Here is a 19767-nt window from a genome sequence, read left to right as displayed (position 1 = left end):
AGCCCCATGTGTGCAGAGTAAAACTGCTCTACAGGATTTTTAAGTCTGTGAGTTCCAGGAAGCTGATTATCAGGCCTGTCATCAAAGGTACCTTTGGGGCTTTCAAACTGCCAGCCTTTCTGCTAGTAGTCAAGCATTTAACCCTTTATGGTACCCAGAGACTATGTCTAACTATATTTTAGTCTCTGTTTTGAAAAATGGGTGTAGCAGAATACACAAGCGCGCGCGCACACACACACACACACACACACACACACACACACACACACACACACACACTCACACACTGCCCTGGTTTTGCAACGATACTCTGGCTTAGTGCAGCTAAAAGACTCCATTGACAAGTTGGGCTCCCTGACCCTAACTAGGAAACCTTGGGACTTGAAGAGCGGCACCTGGCAGCTTTTGGCTTTGTCTTCTGAGTCTTCCCATGGCTGACCTCGTTTTTGTTTTCATCTCTCTCAGTGTCTGGAGCCCTGCAAGGAGTCCTGGGACCTGAGGAGGCACCAGTGCCAGAGCTTCTGCGAGGTAAGAGCTGCAGCTGACGTGCAGTGTTCCCTGAGTGCATGCCCACGTCTGGCAGTGGCCATGGCAATGTTGGCATGGACAGGTATCCTTGTACTTACGTGGCCTAGGGGTTCAGTTCACACCCAGAGAAATGGAGACAAGACAGGAGAAGAAAAAAAGCCATGTTCTTGATTTCCCCTCTTCTTATTTTTACTTTAGGGAAGGTTTATTTATAAAGACACTGGTTTTCACTCATTCATGCACATTTTCCCTCCTACCACCTCCTCCAGTTTCCTTTGTAATGTTCATCCTGTTCCAGGCTATTAATTGTCATACGCATAGTTTCTAATTGTCTAGTCCTTTCAGAAGGTCCTTCCTTTCACCCATGCCTGTGAGGTGTCCATTATCTATCCATTCTTTACCCACGCTTCACCCAGCGCCCTCTCCACCCCCACATAGCCTGCCCCATCTCAATCCCATTATTACAATAGTGGGTTTATACAGTATCTGTCCCTTTCTGACTGAGATATTCCACTTGGCATATCTCATATTCACTTCCATACTCGTCCGTGTTGTGTAGTTTTATGAGTTCCTTGTTTTTCAATGCTGTTTAGTATTCCATTCTGAAACTTGATGGAAGGTCACTATTAGTTGGGATCTACTTCCTCGACGGCACTGTCATCAAGTTGGAGCCAATTCACAGCTGAGTCTCCATTGGGTTTTCAGAGGCTATAAATCATATTGTCCATCAATTGCCATTGGAACAGGTGGTAAATTCAAACCACCTGCCCTTGGGTTGACATCACAAATCCTTGTTCACTAATGCTCACTAAACAGTGAGGATTTTTGTCTTCTTGATGTTGAGATGCAAAGATCATAGCTTGTTGGGTTGTTTGTTTGCTTTTCAATCCCACTGCATTAGCTCAGATGCACGCTATCAAAGTGACCAGGCACTACCTCTGCCTTCCTGTTCAGCTCAGGACGTAACCACTGGTACATAATGAATCTGTCAGGTGGGAGCCATTCCTCCGTTATCTGATTCTCGAGTCCCCCCTTGTTTTCCTGTGTAAAGAATTTGAAACTTAGTTGATTCGATCAGATGGTACCACAGTGCAAAGTCAGTCACTGTGATTTCCAAGTTAGCAAGTGGTAAACAATTGCCTGATTTGAGAAAATGTCCATCCACATAGTAGGAGCCAATGGCTCTGGTAACCCAGTGTTTTGTGTTGTTGCACGTAATGTCTACACTTTGTTGAAAGAAGCAAGCTGGTGAACACCACGCAGTCATTACAAATCTGTTAGCATCTTGCTTGGATTGTTAATTTAGGTTTGGATCCAATTTCAGAACTTCAAAAGCCAATGGAGTAAAATACATATAGCAGCTACCAGAAAAGCAACTGTGAAATGGAGGGAGGGAGACATGTGTTGAGAAGTGGTGATGATTTAAATGGGTTTATGTATTTGTGTATACACATCCATGTAGGGTTTGCATATGCATGTAATATATGCAATGAATTTATGTAAATACATGTGTATGTTTACATATATAAATTTAAGTCGTCTCTTTCCATATTTACATAGATATATGTCTCTCAACTCAACGCATTGTCATTTTGTTGGAACCAACTCATAGCTGACCCTCCTGGGTTTTGAAGTTGTAAGTTGTACAAGAGGAGATTGACTTTTGGGAAATAAATCCACTGAGATATACGTGTATATATAGTTGTTGCTGTGTTGGTGAGTGGAGTCTCTTGTGACTCACAGTGACCCACAGACCTGAACCCTGTCCTGTGCCATCATCTCTGACACACAAGCTCACTGCTGTAGTCACTATGTCAGTTCATTTTGTCAGGAGTCTGTCTCTCTCTCTCTCTCAGACCCTCCACCGTTGCAAGCAGGATGTCCCTCTCCACGACATACCTCTTTGTTCTTTTGGCAGTCCATGGGTATTCAGCACTCTTCTCCAACACCACAGCTCAAAGGGATCACTGATGCTTCTCGTATCCTTACTCACTGTCCACCTTTCAGACATATAACAAGCAATTGCAAAGACCTGAATCAGGTGCAGTTGAGTCTTTGAACTTCCTTGATCCTCAGTAATTTGGAGAGATCCCTGACAGCAGACTTTACCAATGTGTAGTATGTCTCCTGACGGTTGTTACCAAAGGTTTTGACTGTGGATCCAAGTAAGATGAAGTTGTTGACAATTTCAGTTCTTTCTGCATCTATTATGATGTTGCTTACTGGTCACAATATTTGTTTTCTTGATATGAGATGCAATCAGTCATATTGAAGGCTGTAGTCCTTGATCTTCTGGAGCAAGCGTTTCAAGACCGCATAATTTTCAGCAAGTAAAGGTGTGTCACTTGCGTAATGCACATTTTCATAGAGATCAGCTTCTCAAATTATTTGCTCAGCATACAGATTGAATAGGTATGGAGAGAGGATGCAACCCTGTGTCCCCTTGCTCCATTCCAACAGTTGCTTCTGGGTCTAAGTATAGGTTCCGTATGAACATAATTAAGTGCTCTGAGATTCCCATTCTTCTCTCAATTGTAGACATAGTTTGTTACGTTGATTTGACACAGTCGAATGCCTTTGCATAGCCAAATGCACATAGACATTCTTTTGGTATTCTAAGCTTTTCAGCGAGGATCCATCTGACATCAGCAATGACACTTTTAGTGCTGTGGCCTCTCCTAAACTCAGCTTGTACTTTGAGCAGTTCCCTGTCAATGTACTCTTCTAGCCATTTTGGATGATCTTCAGCAATATTTTCCTTGCATGTGATTTTAATGATATTGTTTGATAACTTCCACATCCTCTTTTGGAATGGGAACAAATACGGATCTCTTCCAGTCAGCCACTCAAGTACCTGCCCTCCAAGTTTCCTGGCATAAACTGGTGAGCAACTCCAGCGCTGTTTGTGTTAGTTGAAACGTCGATTTTTTTTTTTTTTGCCACTGCCTCAGTGCAGCATGAACTTCTTCCTTCAGTATCATTGACTGTTGTTCATATGGTACTTGCTGAATTTTTTCAGTGTCAACCAATTCTTTTTGCTAGAGTGAGTCTGTGCATTCATTGAATTTTCTTTGATGATTTCTAGGTTGTCCAAGATTTTGCTCATAGCATCTCTCAGTATTGCATCTTGAGGGTTGAATTTGTTTTTCAGTTCTTTCCACTTGAGAATTGCTGAGCGAGGTGCTCCCATTTTATGCTCCAGCACTTTGCACCTTCCGTTGTAACACTGTGCTTTGTCTTCTCGAGCTGCCCTTTGAAATCCTCTCTGTTCAGCTCTCTTCGTTCTGCATGTCTCTTCTTTGTTTTGACTTCTCAATGCTCTAGTGCAATTTTCAGTCTCTTCTTCCTCTGTCTTTGTAATGTCCTTTTTGCTCTCACTATGATTTAGATCTCTGATGTCATGCCATAAATTTTCTAGTTTTCGATCTTTATTATTCAAGGATTGATTTGTTAGGGTTGCTATCTAGAACTTGAAATCAAACCTTGGAACTGTACTTATTTTAGCTAATATTTCTAGTTTTCCTCTGTTGTTAAGAAATCTAACAACAAAAAAAGATTCTCTTTCCCTTGTGTCTAATCTTGTTGTTAGACGCCATCAGGCTGATCACCCCCAGTAGCAGCCTTGCCCCCGCGCAGCCCTCACCATCCCTGCTATACTTCAGTGCTCTTCTTCAGCACGACTCCAAAGCAGCGATAGTTCTTCTGTCATCCTTACCCGTTGTCCAGGTCTCAGATGCATAGCATGCAGTTGAAAAGACCATGAGGATGAATGCTTTGATGTGAGTTGGACTTAGAGCCACATGGATCTCTCCAATGTTTACTTCTAGGACAACAGTATTATTTGATGTTGCAGAGATCTATCTCATGGTATACAGCATCTGTAGCTCGAATACCGCTTTGTTACTGAGCACTGTCTGAACGTGAGACCCACTAGTCAAACTAGTCAGCCAGATAGCTGGGGTTCACCCGTAGAGTCCCACGATTACAGGCTGGATTGGATGAACTGACCCTGTTTCAGGAAAGTATTGGAGACATTTTCTTTTGTCATTAGACTTGAATAGTAAGGGTGAGCATTATCTTTTCCTTTCACCCTTGACTATTACCACGCCTGCCCCATTGTGTGAGCCTCTGATTAACAGCCCTTGTCATATCCCAACACTTCCAGGTGTGACCAGAGGCCCTGAGCTAGAGCTAGTCATCAGGAAGGAGCAGCAGGTGGCATGGCAGTAGGCACTGCCAGGTATCACACAGCCACTCTTCCATCATTGAACCTGCAGACCCTCTGCAGTGGTATGCACTCTACCTCCTGGTGACCTCTGCTGGCTTTCCTAGGCTGGGACTCTCCCGAGTCTGCCCATCGTGCCCTCGAGTTCCTGAGGGCAAGTGAGGCTAAATTAGGACTGTCCGCAGCACTTCTGACTCTTTTACTTATGGACACACTCCACAGCTAATCTCCGTCATGACCCGGGGGCTGCCTGTGTATATATTGTGAGCCAACAAGTTGTTCTAATACATACACACTGCGTGTTAATGAGTTGTTCTGATATATACATATTGTTTGCCAACAGTTCCTTGTAATGCATACACATTTTATGCCAACATGTCATTGCAATATATATACACACACGTTGTGAGCCAACAAGCTATTCTAATATATACACATTGTGTGCTAACGAGTCAGTCTTAGATCTCTCTCTCTCGCCAGAATGCTCAGCAGTGATTCCTTATAAGTCAAGAGAGTAATATACCCCTTTCTTTCTCTAACACACACACACACACACTCACTCACTCTGAAAATTTAGATTCTTTCTAAAAGCTGATGTTTGTTTTTTAAAACATGAGCAAAAGACTATTCACCAGCAATACCCGTTTGAATTACATGCTGATGAATTTTTTCTGAAGTTGGCCTTTACTTCCTGTCCTGGTTACTGTGCTGCTGTGACAGATGCCACACGTGGCAGCTCTAACCAGCAGAAATGCATCCGCGCACCATTCAAGAGACTGCAAGTCCTGGGCCAGCGCACGCTCCAGGGCAAGGTGCTCGGGGGATGTGGGGGTGTATGTGTCCTCGATCCTGGAGTCATCTTCATGGGCCCTGGCCTCTCTCTGCCCCATCCCCATCTTCTCCCTCTGCTCCTTTCCTATCTCAAAGACACTGACTCCAGAGGTACCCTACATGAAGACCTTCACATTACAGCTCATTCTTCAATGAGATTCAAGCCACAGGTCTCATTAGGATTGACAACTCTCAGTTTGGAAGAGAACATTCAATCTCTACCAGCTTGCTTAACAAGTGAGATCTCTCAGACTCAGTGGTATGGTTGTCCTCTCTCTTGAACTGAACTGACCACTTGAAGAGAACGATGAGTCCCTTGTGACTCAGGGTTCATATAGAGGGTGTTATCATCTCAATGTGTCAGAACAGACACGACATTGGTGGGGTTGTTTTGGGCTGAAGCATGGGGGGTGTCCTGTCCGATGTCATGGAGGTTGTGGGGTCTTTTACCAGGCACTGTATCTGTTCTTTGCTCCTTCAGCCTCTCTTCCCCAAGAAGAACTACGAGTGCTTGACCAGCTGCGAGTTCCTCAAGTACATCCTGTCCGTGAAGCAGGGGGACTGCCCGGCGCCTGAGAGGGCCAGTGGCTTCGCTGCTGCCTGCGTAGAGAGCTGCGAGGTGGATAACGAATGCTCTGGGGTGAAGAAATGCTGCTCCAATGGGTGCGGGCACACCTGCCAGGTGCCCAAAACGTTGTATAAAGGTGAGTGCCATGCAGCAAAGGTGGCAGGTTTCATACTCCCCCCAAAAGAAACCCAGCTAAGATCACCCCACAAAGCTCACTGTGTCGAGTACACTCAGGCTCCCAGGGAGCCTCCATTGGACTTGTGAGGCTGTCAATCTGCAGGGGAGGAAACATTTGTCTTTATTCCTTGGAGCTCCTAGTGGACTTGAACTGCCATCCTTTTGGATTCTAACATGTTATGCACTATACAACCAGGGCTCTGGGTGCCATTGTAAGAAATATCTCAAAATATTCAGTTAATACAGCCCGAGGAGTTCTGGTGGCCTAGCGGTAAGGAGTGGCACTGTCATCCCAAAGGCACGTGGTTCCAGTTCACCAGCTGCTCTGCAGGAGAAAGATGGGAGGTTACATTGCCTCCAGAAACCTGCGGGAGGGTCAGCTATGGGTCGGTTCAAACTCCACGGTGTGTAGCAGCAACATAGCTCAAATCCAGGTGTATTAGGGAAACTCTACAGACTTTGATAAATGTCGATAGGGGCTTCAGGCCTTTAGTTCGTAGGGTTGCTATGAGTCATACTCAACTCAACAGCAATCAATAACTACAACAACATGATAAGGATAGCAACAATTCAAGAATTTAAGAAAAAAATTCAAGAAGTGTATTTTTCTCTAGTAAATGTGTTTTTAGGTACTGCTGAGTACAATTCAAAGCGACCCTGTGAACAATAGATGTGAACTCGGTCCTATCTTGAGCCTTCAAGGAGCACTTTGGCTACGCTTTTTCCAAGACATATTTGTGCTTTTGGTTGTACATGGGATATTCAATCCTCTTCTCCACACTACAGCTCAAAGGCATTGATGATGATGCTGTCATCCTTAGTCATTGTCCAACTTTTAATTGTTTAGCAAGTAATAAAAAGGCCATGGTTTGGATCAAGTGCACCTTAGTCTTTAAACTGAAAGCCTTACTCTTCAGAACTTTGTCATCAGGGACCTCTCCAGATTTCTCCCAGTGTAATACATCTCCTGACTGTTAGTACCAAGGGTATTTTCTCTAGATTTTTATAATTTATTGTAGTAATGTTTTTCATGATAGTCTGTTATCTTTTAATTTTGGTTGTTTCTACTGTTATATCACTATTTCTTATTTGAGTTCTTTTGGTTTTTCTTTGTAATTGTTGTGTACTGTCTAGTCAGAACAGACCCATATCTGACCATCTAGGGTGTTTTCAAAGACAGTAAATCACCCATCTTCCTGGTGGAGAGTATAGTTAGATTCTAGGATTCTAGTCTGATTCTAGTTAGACTGTACAGATTAAGGAAACATTTAGTAGATTTCCCATGTAGTTGTAGGGATACAGGACTATATAGTCAATGTTAGAAATCAAAAAATATATATGATGGACATTTGGGGTGGGGTGTGGGAAAAAGAGTGAAAGGCTTACTGGGAAAGATCCTGGAGAGATCTCTCCACTTGGGGAACTGGAAGCTGAGAGAAAGTGATTTTCGGAAGACCACACAGGATTTGTTGCCTTGAACACATATGAAGTAATTAGTTCCTAGCCCCGGTAATTAGTCCCCTAGTAATTAGTTCTAAGTCCTAAGGCAAACTGTGGTCCCTGGTCAAGCCAAAAAGCCAAGCCCTACTCCAAAGGCCAAGGTCTAGGCCCTTTCCAAATGACCTAGACGGAGTCCCTAGGGCTAGGCCAAGTCCAAATTACTTAGGGATTGGAAGCCAAGGTCATAGTCAAACTACCTGGGCTGGTCTAGGCCAAGGCCAAACTGCCTAGGCAAGCTCTAAGGCCAAGGTCTAGATCAAGGCCAAACTGAATAGGCATGCTTCAAGGTCTAGGTCATCATCGCCAAGTTCTAGGCCAAGATCTAGGTGGAGGTCAAGGTCTAAGTCAAGGCCAAGGTCTAGATAAAGGCCAAACTGCCTGGTCAAGCTACAAGGTCTAGTCCCAAAGGCCAGGGTCTTGTCTGAGATCTAGGTTAAGGTCTAGTCCATGGCCAAGGTCTAGTGCATGGCAGAGTTCAAGGTCAAGGTTGAACCCACATCCAAGGTCTAGGCTAAGTTTAAGGTCAAGTTCAAGGCCACAAGCTGGGTCAAAGGTCCTGTGTAAGGCCAAGGCCTAGGGCATTTCAAGGCCAAGTTCAAGGCCAAGGTCGAGTTTAAGGTCAAGATCTGGGTCAAAGGTCTAGACCATGTCCAAGGTCTAGTCTGATACAAAGGTTTAGCCCAAGTTAGGTCTGGGTCAAGGTCAAGTCCAAGGTGTGGGTCAAGGACTAGTCCATGGTTGAGGTCTAGATCGAGTTCAAGGCCAAAGGCTGAGGTTCAAGGTCAAGGCTAAGGTCCAGTCCATGGTCAATGTCTATGTTGAGTTCAAGGCCACAGTGAAGTTCAAAACCACATGCTGGGTCCAGGTTTACTTTGAGGCAAGGTCCATGGTCAAATGACTGGGTCAAGTTCAAGTCCATTCTCGAGCTCAAGTCCACCGTCAAGTTCAAAGCCAAAGCTGTGGGACAAGACCATGGTTGAGGTCTAGTTTGGAGCCGAGATATGGAATTGGAGGTCAAGTCCAAGATCAAGTTCAAGTCCACTGGTGAGTTAAAAGGTCAAGTTCAGAGCTGAGATCTGGGATTGGGGTCAAGTTCAAGTCCACCGTCAAGGTCAAGTTCAAGTTCAGAGCTGAGGTCTGGGATTTTGTTCAAGTTCAAGGCCAAGTTCAATGTCACCTAGTCCATGGCCAAGATCTCCAGATGGATCGTTTTCTTCACATGGAAATTCAAAAGTTCAAGTCCATGGTCAAGTTCAAGTCCATGCTCAAGGTCAATGTCAAGTTCAAGTCCATGGTCAAGTTCAGTACCAAGCTGAAAGTCCATGGTCAAGTTCAAGTCCATGGTCAAGTTCAGTACCAAGCTTCAAGTCCATGGTCAAGTTCAAGTCCATGGTCAAGTTCAGTACCAAGCTGAAAGTCCATGGTCAAGTTCAAGTCCATGGTCAAGTTCAGTACCAAGCTGAAAGTCCATGTTCAAGTTCATGGTCAAGTTCAAGCCCGTGGTCAAGTTCAATGTCAGGTTCAAGTCCATGGTCAAGTTCAGTACCAAGCTGAAAGTCCATGGTCAAGTTCAAGTTCATGGTCAAGTTCAAGCCCGTGGTCAAGTTCAATGTCAGGTTCAAGACCATGGTCAAGTTCAGTATCACGTTCAAGTCCATGGTCTAGTTCTGGATCAAGTGCAAGGTCTAGTTGGAGGCCAAGTTCAAGGTCTCGTTCATGGTCAAGGCCTAGTCCATGGCCAAGATCTCCAAGGTCTTGGCCAAGGTCGAGTTCAAGGCCAAATCCTAACAATATCAATAAATGATGTGTAACAAACCAATTAAACTAAGTGTGGCATCAACATCAGCTCATGGTGATCTATACGTGTCCAAGAGGAACTGGCTTCTTAGAGCTTTCTTCAGTGACTGATTTTCTTGACAGTGGCTCACCAAGACTTTCTTCCAAGGCATTTCTGGGTTAGCAACGTAATCAAACGTCTTCCCTGGAGTCACTGGACCCTGAAATGCATATTTGTCAGTGTTGACTTGCAAAGGGGGGGGGGAGGAGGATCTGCACCGATATTGTCACATACTATGGGGCACCACACAATAGCATTTTAAAATATTTCAACAGAATAGTTTCCATTTCAGTAGACTAATTTGTCCTAATTTAATGTGAAAAAAGAACTGTTCTACTCGTTCACCTAATACATAAACACTCTCTGGAGTGATGTGCAGTGCACATCTGGTTAGGCGACAGGGACTCAGTCAGCTGTCAGGACTGAGCAGAGGCGCCGGGGCCGGGGGACTGGCCCATCTTCACACAATTACAGCCCAAACCCAAGAATTACTTCTAATCAAGTAAAGCCAACTGACCCTAATACCAAGCAGATGGATCATTTTCTTCACATGGAAATCAATGGCAGGGTTATGGTAGATTGTAATTAAAGAGATTTCTCAATGAAGACATTTGAACTGCCATGGCCCCCACTCCTAATGCTCCTTTGAGGCTTCTGGTCATTGACTAGGCGACCTGGTGGCAAAGTGGTTGAAACACTCGGCTGCTAACTGAAAGCCCTGGGGCAGTGCTCCTCTCCTCTCAAGTCACCCTGAGTCAGACAACGCCACAACAGTAGTAGTACTACTCGGCAGTAGTAGTTGACTACTCGGCAAGAGTACCAAGGGGGTTCAGATGCCTAGGGCAGCAGCTTCGCTTACTGTGAGCATTTTATACTGAGCAGCCCCAGCTCACTCTGTGTTAACACGACTCCCTGGGCATCATCTTGGGCATATGCATCCAGACAGAGCGATCTTGCCCAGTGTCTCCACCCCTCTGGAAATGGCTCTTCCACTGCCTGCCTCTCTCACCCGCTTCCACCTGCGGCTCAATCCCCCCACAGCTCCGTCTCCAATGTCTCTCCCCCAAATAAACCATGTGTTTCATTGTATAATTCCGCTTTCTCAGATACCTTAGAGTCTTCTGACCTCTTGCACTTACCAACATCTAGTTCTCTGACAGCAGGTGATAGTGCTGACTTCCTGTGCTGATAGTCCTGACTTCCAGGAACACGGTCTCCATGGTAACTGGCCTACCTTAGGCCTCATCATCTCTTGTCTGAAACCTCCAAGAAGCTTGCTGGCACATCTCACAGAAGGGCACTCTTCGCAGAACTTTGTGGCTGTTTTCCTACAGGAGACAATCACCCCCCTCCTCCACCTTCTCAAGCTCTCCCCTCACAGCCCATTTTCTAGGCATCCAGGAGTAGGTGGGGGCTGCAAACGGCAACTCGTCCAACTCCATGAGAGGGAAGGAATATTCTGAGGAGAGACGAGACTTGCATGGAAAAATTCACAGTGGCAATAAAGAAAGTTCTAGAAATGGGCTTCCATAAAGATGACAGCCAAGAAGCCTGTAGCATGTGGGGCTCTTCTGACATAAAGGCTGTGGTGTCACTGACTGCAGCTCTATGGACGAATCCATCTGTGCAGAAGCCAGCACCGAATACTTGTGAAAAGTCTTCCTCCTGCAGACTTATTCCTCACAGGATTCTTAAAGCAGAAGGACTTTGCCAGCGAGGTGGGCGTCAACATCCCAGAAGTATCCTTGAGTGGAGGAGGAGGAGAAAGTGGCCTAAAGTAGGCCTTGGGCAAACATGGAGCACTGCCACCGCAGACTGTTTGGTGCAGGGACGGGCTGAGTGTAAGAGCAGTTCCCACCCCAAGCCAGATCCTCCACCTCCGGAAATAGACCTGCTGCTGCAACAGGCTGGTAGCCAGCTGTGCATCTGGGCATACAGGGTACTTGCTGGGGAGTGGCACGTGAACAGGGTCTTTATTTCCAGTTGAGAGTGGTAGGGAAAGTGTCGCAGGTAAGGGCCACTGTGCGTGTGGACTTCAGGAGTCTATCTGCAGAACATGGAGGTAGACGCTACAGGGTGTGGAGATGGGTGTGGGCTGGGCAGGCAAATTGTGCATCTGTTTGGGGAAGCTGGGCTACAAAAGCTGTGTGATGAAGCGTGCCACAGGCCGAGGAATGAATGGAAGGCCTTTCAGAAGTAGTTCACCAGGTGTTTCTTGCAAGGCACTTTTAAATGAGCAGCTGAGTTCGGTGTTTGCATCCAAGTATTCCTGGAGCTTAGAAAATGGCTGCAAGGGGAGCACTTGAGAAGGTGGATAGCACTCTCTTCTTAAGGGAAGGAGCCACAAAGCACTGCCCAGAGGGAACTAGAGAAAAGAGCCTGTCCTTCAGGCTGAGGTGCTGGCCACTCAGGGTAAGTCTCCCACAAGACCCTCAAAGGCTTTCTGACCCCTAAAAGCAAACCAAGCCCACTCCTGGTCACGCTAGTTAAGAACACGGCTCCGAGGATTTCCAGGTGGTGTCTTTACGGCAGCAGACTGCCTTGTCTAACTCCTGGGGCACAACTGGTGAGCGCAGACCATGGACTTTTCTCCTAGGAAGTGAGCGCTTTAACCACTGAACTACCAGAGCCTTTGAAAGACCTTTTAATCTTAAAACCAATTCATGACAACCATCCGCCAGGTTTCCAAAGCAGCCCAATAAGTTACACACTGTGCCACTAGGACACTCTTGGGGAGCTGAAAACTGTTTATCACGTGCTGTTTTCATGTGTTGTCAGAACTGACCCATAGCTGACCCTCCCATGGGTTTTCAAAAGCAGTTAATCTCTAAGAGATAGCTTTGTGGAGTTGCTGGTGGATTAGAATCATGTGCCTTTGGGATTGCAGCTCAGCTAACAGAGCTCCCTAATTATCACATAGATATATCACAGATATCGGGTAGCAGCATTCGAGATGAGGCTGATAGGAAAAAGTGAGGCAGCCAAGTGGAATGGGAAAGAGAGGAGTTGGAAAAGGATTTGGCCTAGTGGCAAGAAGCTGTGCTGCAGTGCAGCTGTGAAGGCATGTGGTTCGAGACCACCAGCTGCTCTGTGGGCGAAAAAATGGGCGATCTCCTTTTGTGTGATTAACTGACTCTGAAAACCCACCAGAGGGTCAGCTATGAGTTGGCTCAGACTCGAGAGTAAACAACAACATTTCTTTGAAAAAATTATAGTTATGAAACAAATCCCATTCACTGAAGGGAGTTCCTGTGTAGCACAGTCACTTATACTTAAGTGCTTAACCACTGGCTCAAAGGTTGGTGGTCTGAGCTCACCCCAGGCATCTTGGAAACAAGTCCTTGAGATTTGTTTCTGATAGACCACACCCTTAAATGCCCCTAGAGCAGTTCTTTGCATGTGTGGGGTCATCATGAATCAGTAACTGTTTGGTTCCAGAAGAAAGGCATTAAGAAACACAAATCTAACACCCTTTCCTAATTATAACACTCGGCAAAATAGGAATAGAAGGGAAATTCTTCAACATAGTTTAAAGTATATACACAAAACCAAGAGGCAACATCATTCTCAATAGAGAAATGCAAAAGACATTCTCCTTGTGAACAGGGACCAGACAAGAATGCCCCATGTCACCACTCTTCTTCTATACTGTATTGGAAATGCTTGCTAGGGTAGTAAGACAAGAGAGAAAATTAAAAAAAGACATCCAAATTAGCAAATGGGTCGTAAAACTGTCACTGTATGCAGACAGTGTGACAGTGTACAGTGAAAACTCCAAAGGGGGGGGGGGAAAGGAACCCAAACAACAAACTGTTAGACCTAGTAGACCAATTTGTTAAAGTGGCAGGATACATGATCAGTATACAAAAATAAGTAGGCTTTCTCTATAGCAACAAAGAAAACATGGAAAAGGAAAGAAAACAATACCATTTGCAGTAGCCAACCACAAGATTAGACACTTGGGAATAAACCTAACTAGAGGCAAACAAAACCTTTATAAAGAAAACTACAAAACGCTACTACAAGAAACAATAAGTCGGCAACTAAAATGCCATCAAGACTGAGGCAGACTTGAAACTTAGGGGCCACGTGAATCACAGCCATGGCCGCATCGGGAAGTACCATGGAGGCTGAGGTAATGGTGGTGCGTGCATGCCTACAAGTCTAACACCCATATTTGACAAATACCATCCAGGTTGTTCTGGAAGGGATGGTATGAGACACTACCTCCTGAAGAGGAATCAGAGCTACTGCTCAATTGTCAACCCTGACAAATGATGGACCTTTGTCAGTGAGCAGACAAGAGTAATGCTGCAAAAAACAAGCTAGGAGCTGCTGCCATCACTGATGTAGTGTAATCAGGTTACTACAAAGTTGGGGGCCGGGGGGAAGCTCCCAAAGCGACCAGTCATTGTGAAGGCCAAATTCTTCAGCAGAAGAGCTGAGGAGAAGATTAAGAGTATGTGTTTGGGGGGTTGGGGGGGGGGTGCTGTGTCCTGGTGGCTTGAAGCTGTGATAATTATATGGAGTTGGTGAATTAAATGTTTTTCCCTTATTAAAAAAAGAAAGAAAGAAAAAGAAACAGTAAGAGGACTTAACTAAGGCGGGATCACATCAAAGAGTGGAGGTTCTAAAGATGCATCAACTACTTTTTCAAATAGAGTAAAAAGGAAACCTACTGACTGTGAAAGAGCATTTGACAATGGCATCTCAGACAAAGGTCTCATTATGAAAGTTTACAGACTTAAGGGCCTCCACAAGGAAAAGACTGGTCATTCAATAACAATGGGGAAAGGACTCTTCACAGAGGAAGACATCTGGATGGCAAACAGACACATGAAGAAAAGCTTAAAATCACTGGCAGTTAACAGAGATCCAAGTCATAAAAACAATGAGATACTATCTCACCTCAATAGCAAAGTGTAACAGGACAGCAAGCAATAAATGTTGGAGAGGATGTAGAGAGATCCCTATGCTCTCATATACAGTTGGTGAGATTGTACAATGGTACAACCACTCTGGATGGCAGTTTGGTGCTTCCTCAAAAAGCTGAACATAGAAATCTCATGTGATCTAGGTATTCCACTGTTAGGAATATGCCCCCAAGAAATCCGAACTGAGGCCTGGAGATATGTACACCTATGTTCATAGGAGTGTTATTCACAACAGCAAGAAAATGGAAACAACTCAAATGCCCATGAACAAGTGAATGGATTGAGAAACTGGGGTACATTCACACAGTAGAATACTAAGGAACAACGATTTCATAAAATACTATATAGTCTATAGTATTTATATGAGAGTGTCTGGAGAACATTATGCTGAGTGAACTAACTCAGTCTCATAAGGACAAATACTGCATAAGACCATTATTGTAGAAGTAGAAGGATAACGGAATAAGATGTGTATAAATGCCCAGAAGGGGGAAGAAGGAAGGGGGCAGAAAAAGGGGACGGGTGGAAAACACTAGGATAGCAGGACTGGCAAAGATTCAATAGGGACTTGAAAAGATGGAGTTGTAATAGGCGTTGTTGTTGCTGCTGTTATGGCCGTAGAGTTGGAACCCACCCATAGGTGACCCTCCTGCGTGTTTTTAGAGGCAGTTAATCTCAAAGGAAAGGACTGTCCCTCCTTCTGCTGTGGAACAGCTGGTCGATTAGAACCATGTCCTTTTGGGATTGCAGCACAGCTTCTTACCACTAGGCTACCAGAGCTTCCTAATAATAGACATAGGTTAAGAATAATGATACAAAAGACCATGTATAAGAATGACCTTATGAAACACAGTGCAAATGATAGACTGTATAAAACACAATGTACATGAATGAAGCTCAATGTTTATGAATGACTGCAAAGCAATGTAAAAAAAAAAAGCTTGGCAGACATTCACATGAAGGTAGTCAGTGGGAGGCGGCTTGGAAAAGCCGACAGCAGTGGAATAAGAACGTGTAAAGGGCCTGCAGATCTATCAATGCCACCTCTTCTCTCCATCTTTCCAAGGAGTTTCTCCAAAGTGAATCCAGAGAGAAACCCGAGGTTAGACCATAGCTCCAGGCAATTTCCTTCATCTTCCTGAGACTCAATTATCTGTGTCAGAATGCAGATCATTAACCCTTCACCCTTGTCCCAAAGTCAGAGGAGCAATCAAGTCAGACCAATTTATGGTCAACCAGAGGCAGTATGCAGAAGGAAACAGCCACCAGACCATCACAGTGAGGTAGGGGTGGCGCACAGGGAGCCCTTCTCTGGAGACCAGCTACTGCTTTCAATCAGTGACCTTTTGGTTAGCTAGGAAAATGCTGTTTTTAAAGAATCCATCTAAATGTTTGACTTCAAATTTTCCCAGACAAGACTTAATGTGAATTCAGATCAAAAATCAGTAACTGGTGATGTTCTGCTACATTCTTTTTTTGGTACATTTTCATAAGAAATGGGAGAAATAGAGCATTTGAAACTAACATTTTCAATGCCTTAGGCAAATACTCATCCTCAACAGAAAATATTACTATCAGTGGGGTTCTTGGTGTTGATGGTCCCGAACGCTCCAAGCCACAGGTCCACTCTAATTCAGCATTATAAACATCCTATCAGCATATAAATGTGTTTTAAAATCCTCTTTCCATACTGGCTACTATTCTGAACCTTCGTTCTTAAATCCAGGTGAGTCCTTCAGAATCAGGGAACTCTGAGAAGCACTGTGAAGGTGCTGGAGGAATTGGGGTCAGCCAAGGGGAATGCTTGAATGGTAGGATGAACCCACGTAATTCAAGTCCCAGGCTTGTCCAGCAAAGATTGCTGACACGGCCTGTTGGTTGTGAATGTATTTGGTGGTGTGGTTGCCTTTGAACGAGTTATGGCGCACAGCCACCCCACCGTGCAGAGGGTTTAAGAAGTCTGTCATTATAGGAAAGCTGGGACCAAAGAAAGGATGTGTGAGGACAATGTAAGGCTGGCATGGAAACATGTGGAAAGAAAAATGGCCATGTAGAAGGTCCCAGGGTTTCCTAGAATTCCATGAAGCTGCAAGGAGCCCTGGCGGGACAGCAGGTGAAGCGTCAGTGCGCTCACGACAGGCATCCTGTAGGGTCACTATGAGGTGGCACCACCTTGGTGGCAGGAGGTGGGTCTGGAGCTGTTGGGTGGGTTCAAACTGCTAACCTTTCCTTTATTATCAAGCCTTTACCCATTGTGCTACTATGACTCTTTGCAAGTTGTAGTAACTATATAACCTTTTTAAAAAAGAAAAGAAATGCTGAAAGGAGCGAATACTGTGACGTGATAGGCTCACTTCTGTTGGAACATTTCTACTTGGGGGGGCCACGCTCACGAAGGAAACAGGCTCAGCCATCACCTGGTGAGAATGACCCCCTGCCGTGGGTCTTTCCTCTGTCACCTGGGGGGCGTCCCCAGCAGGTTGTTTTCATTGCATGGTCCCACTGCAGGTGTTCCCCTGAAGCCCAGGAAGGAGTTACGATTCACAGAACTGCCTTCTGGACAGCTGGAGATTAAGTGGTCCTCGAAATTCAACATTTCCATCGAGCCTGTGATCTATGTGGTGCAGAGGCGCTGGAACTTGGGGATCCACCCGAGCGAGGACGATGCCACACACTGGCAGACTTTGGTCCAGGTAAGAGCATGCTAACCTCTTCCTTTGCGGTTAGAGCTGTGGCTCCCCTTGAAGCGAGCTTGCTGTGCTGCGAAAGAGCTTCTTTGCCTCAAACCAAAGCAAACCAACTGCCAGAGCTGCCTCCTGAGACCACGTGATGGGAGAACTGTGCTCCAGAGTTTCCCTGGCTGTGACCTACTGGCCTTTCTTCTGAGGCCCTGTGGAGTGGGTCTGAACCATTTGTCACTAGTCTGGCACTGGGACCAAGCCCAGGACTCCAGTTTTACCATCAAAATTCCTTAATACCATATGGAAATAATGGCACACGGGTACAGAGAGAACACGTTCCACCGATGGAACTCTGTCCTTCCGGAACCTTGGCTGTGGGCTTCCTTTGCTGCCAATGTATGCACGAGGGGGACAACTCAAAGTTGCCTGAGCACATTTCTTTTCTCCAAGAATGGTGTTTACTTCTGATAAATGATAAACAGGTGGAGGAAGGGAAATGCAGGGTTTGGAGGAGCACAAAGCCTGGTCCTACATCCTTGCCAGCACCTCTTCTGTGTCAGCCTTGTCCACACCTCGATGCCAAGTGAGGACTTGAGCAGGGAGTGAGTTTCATGTTGCGGAGCTGCTTAGGAGGAAGGGGCCGGCAGCTCATAAATCTTAACTAAGGGCTTTCGTCTTCATCTGCTGCACCTCTCACACCACCTGCGCTTCCTGCCCCACTGTCTCCTGGATGAGAAAACCAAAATATTTTCTTTCTTTTTAAGAGCTGTTAAATGGACTACCAGGTGCAAGAAACTTCACGGCTGTAGAAAAAGAATGACTTGTTACCGTGGCACGCCTTTGCGCTTTCCCACAGCCGAAATGCAGCCACCACACCAGGGTGGCGGGGGGGGGGTCTCACCTTTGGTCCTTCTCTGTGGACTGAGGACCCACTAGAAAGGCGAACAGAACCTGCAGTTCACTGTCCCAGGTTGACAAGTGGAATTTGGCATTTTCACCTCAGCCAGAGTATCTCTCAAAGGGGACAATATAAAGATCCCCTGAATGAGTCAGGTGAGAAATTTTAGGTAAAAGAAACTTCTTAGATTTGGAAAGTGTTATTAAAACAATCTTATTCGATACCCATGTTACATTCAAGAATCTGCTTCATAAAGCTGCAGACGCTACAGAAAATGCAGTTGCGTTTCCTTGCTATGCTCCTTTCCACAACGGTAGTTTCATTTGCTAATTCTAAAATTTATTTAAAAGTTTGTGATAGTGACTGATAAAAATAACACTTTCCCCTCCACTGTCTTTTTGTCTAGAGAGAGAAAAGGCCTTGAATTATTCCTATTATTTTCTCTAATTAACGCTGCAAGCAACATTTCCATTCTTTGCCCGTTAACCCAGAGGATGATATGACTTTTCATTTCTCAATTCCAAGTTAAAACTCTCATGAAGTCAACGAGGATCTTGTCTCAGATTCCTCCATCTCACAACTGAAGGGTTCCGTGTTCTTCCCTGACCCTCAGAACAAGGGGACTCCACAGAGATGGAGATCGACGCCAATGTGTCACTGCTCCAGTCAGCATCTGAACTGCCAGGGTCGGGATGTCATGCTGTTTCAGCAACCACACTCACTAAGGGCTGAGGCCCTGGGCCGCTGACATTTACGCCTGCAAATTTAAAGACTCTGCGATCTAGCAATGAAAAAGGCCTAAAACATTCCTGAAAGTAGTTCGATTTCCTCTTGGGTTGAAGGAAGGAAGGAAGGAAGCTTGGTGACTATGAAAGTTACCTGCGAGGTAAGATTGTAGCAGGAGAGAGCCATGCCCAGTGACCTGTGTGCTTTTTGGAGGAGCCTTTCACAGAGGATAGACGAGACCTCACTCACCCCAGGACTGGAAGTGAGTCCTTGCAGATGGTACATAACTTCCTCAAAGTAAAAAATGTGACGAGTCTCAAAGGACTCCCTAGAAGTTGCTACCTTTTGTTAAGGGTATAAGTTTTCTATTTTTGAACTTATATCTAACATGTAAGTTAAAGAGATAGATCCTTTCTATAATTTATAGATGATTTCATTTTTTTTGTCTAACATAATGAGACTTGTATACACACACAGTTTTATACAAAAACATAGAATAAAAAAATGTAAAAAAGAATGCATGTGTGTATGTTTGTACCATCGAGTAGGAATCAACTCCTAGCTGACCATCCAGTGGGTTTTCAGAGGCAGTAAATTGTACAGGAGAATGCCCATCTTTCAACCGCAGAGCACTTGGTGGATTCGAGCCACTTATCTTTGTGTTAACAGTGCAGTTCCTTACCATTAAGTGCATGCACGCGCGCACCCCCCCCCCAACCACCCAGTCCCTGAAAGGTACAGTTAAAACGCTTGGTTGGTAACTGAGAGACTTTACCTTCAAGTCTACACGAAGACATCTATTAAGAAGGGCCCTCCGCAGCTGCACTCCCACGCGTCCTCTGTCCCAACCCCTGTGCCTCCC

At 45.2% G+C, this 19767-nt stretch overlaps 1 protein-coding gene across 1 annotated transcript in view; it reads left to right on the top strand.

The window, feature by feature from the left end:
* Positions 1-19767, top strand: part of KAL1 (Kallmann syndrome 1 sequence) — a 129838-nt gene that overhangs the window by 76417 nt on the left and 33654 nt on the right. Inside the window, exons 3-5 of the mRNA XM_006892353.1 lie at positions 466-528; positions 6066-6288; positions 17109-17293. Of these exons, the coding sequence (XP_006892415.1) occupies positions 466-528; positions 6066-6288; positions 17109-17293 (471 nt within the window). The remainder of the gene's footprint in view (positions 1-465; positions 529-6065; positions 6289-17108; positions 17294-19767) is intronic.

The sequence above is a fragment of the Elephantulus edwardii genome, unplaced genomic scaffold (assembly GCF_000299155.1).
Source record: "Elephantulus edwardii isolate Elephantulus edwardi_28Jun2011 unplaced genomic scaffold, EleEdw1.0 scaffold00115, whole genome shotgun sequence".
Classification (NCBI taxonomy): domain Eukaryota; kingdom Metazoa; phylum Chordata; class Mammalia; order Macroscelidea; family Macroscelididae; genus Elephantulus; species Elephantulus edwardii.
Note: the sequence above shows the minus strand (reverse complement) of the source record. Positions and strands in the feature narration are given on the sequence as shown.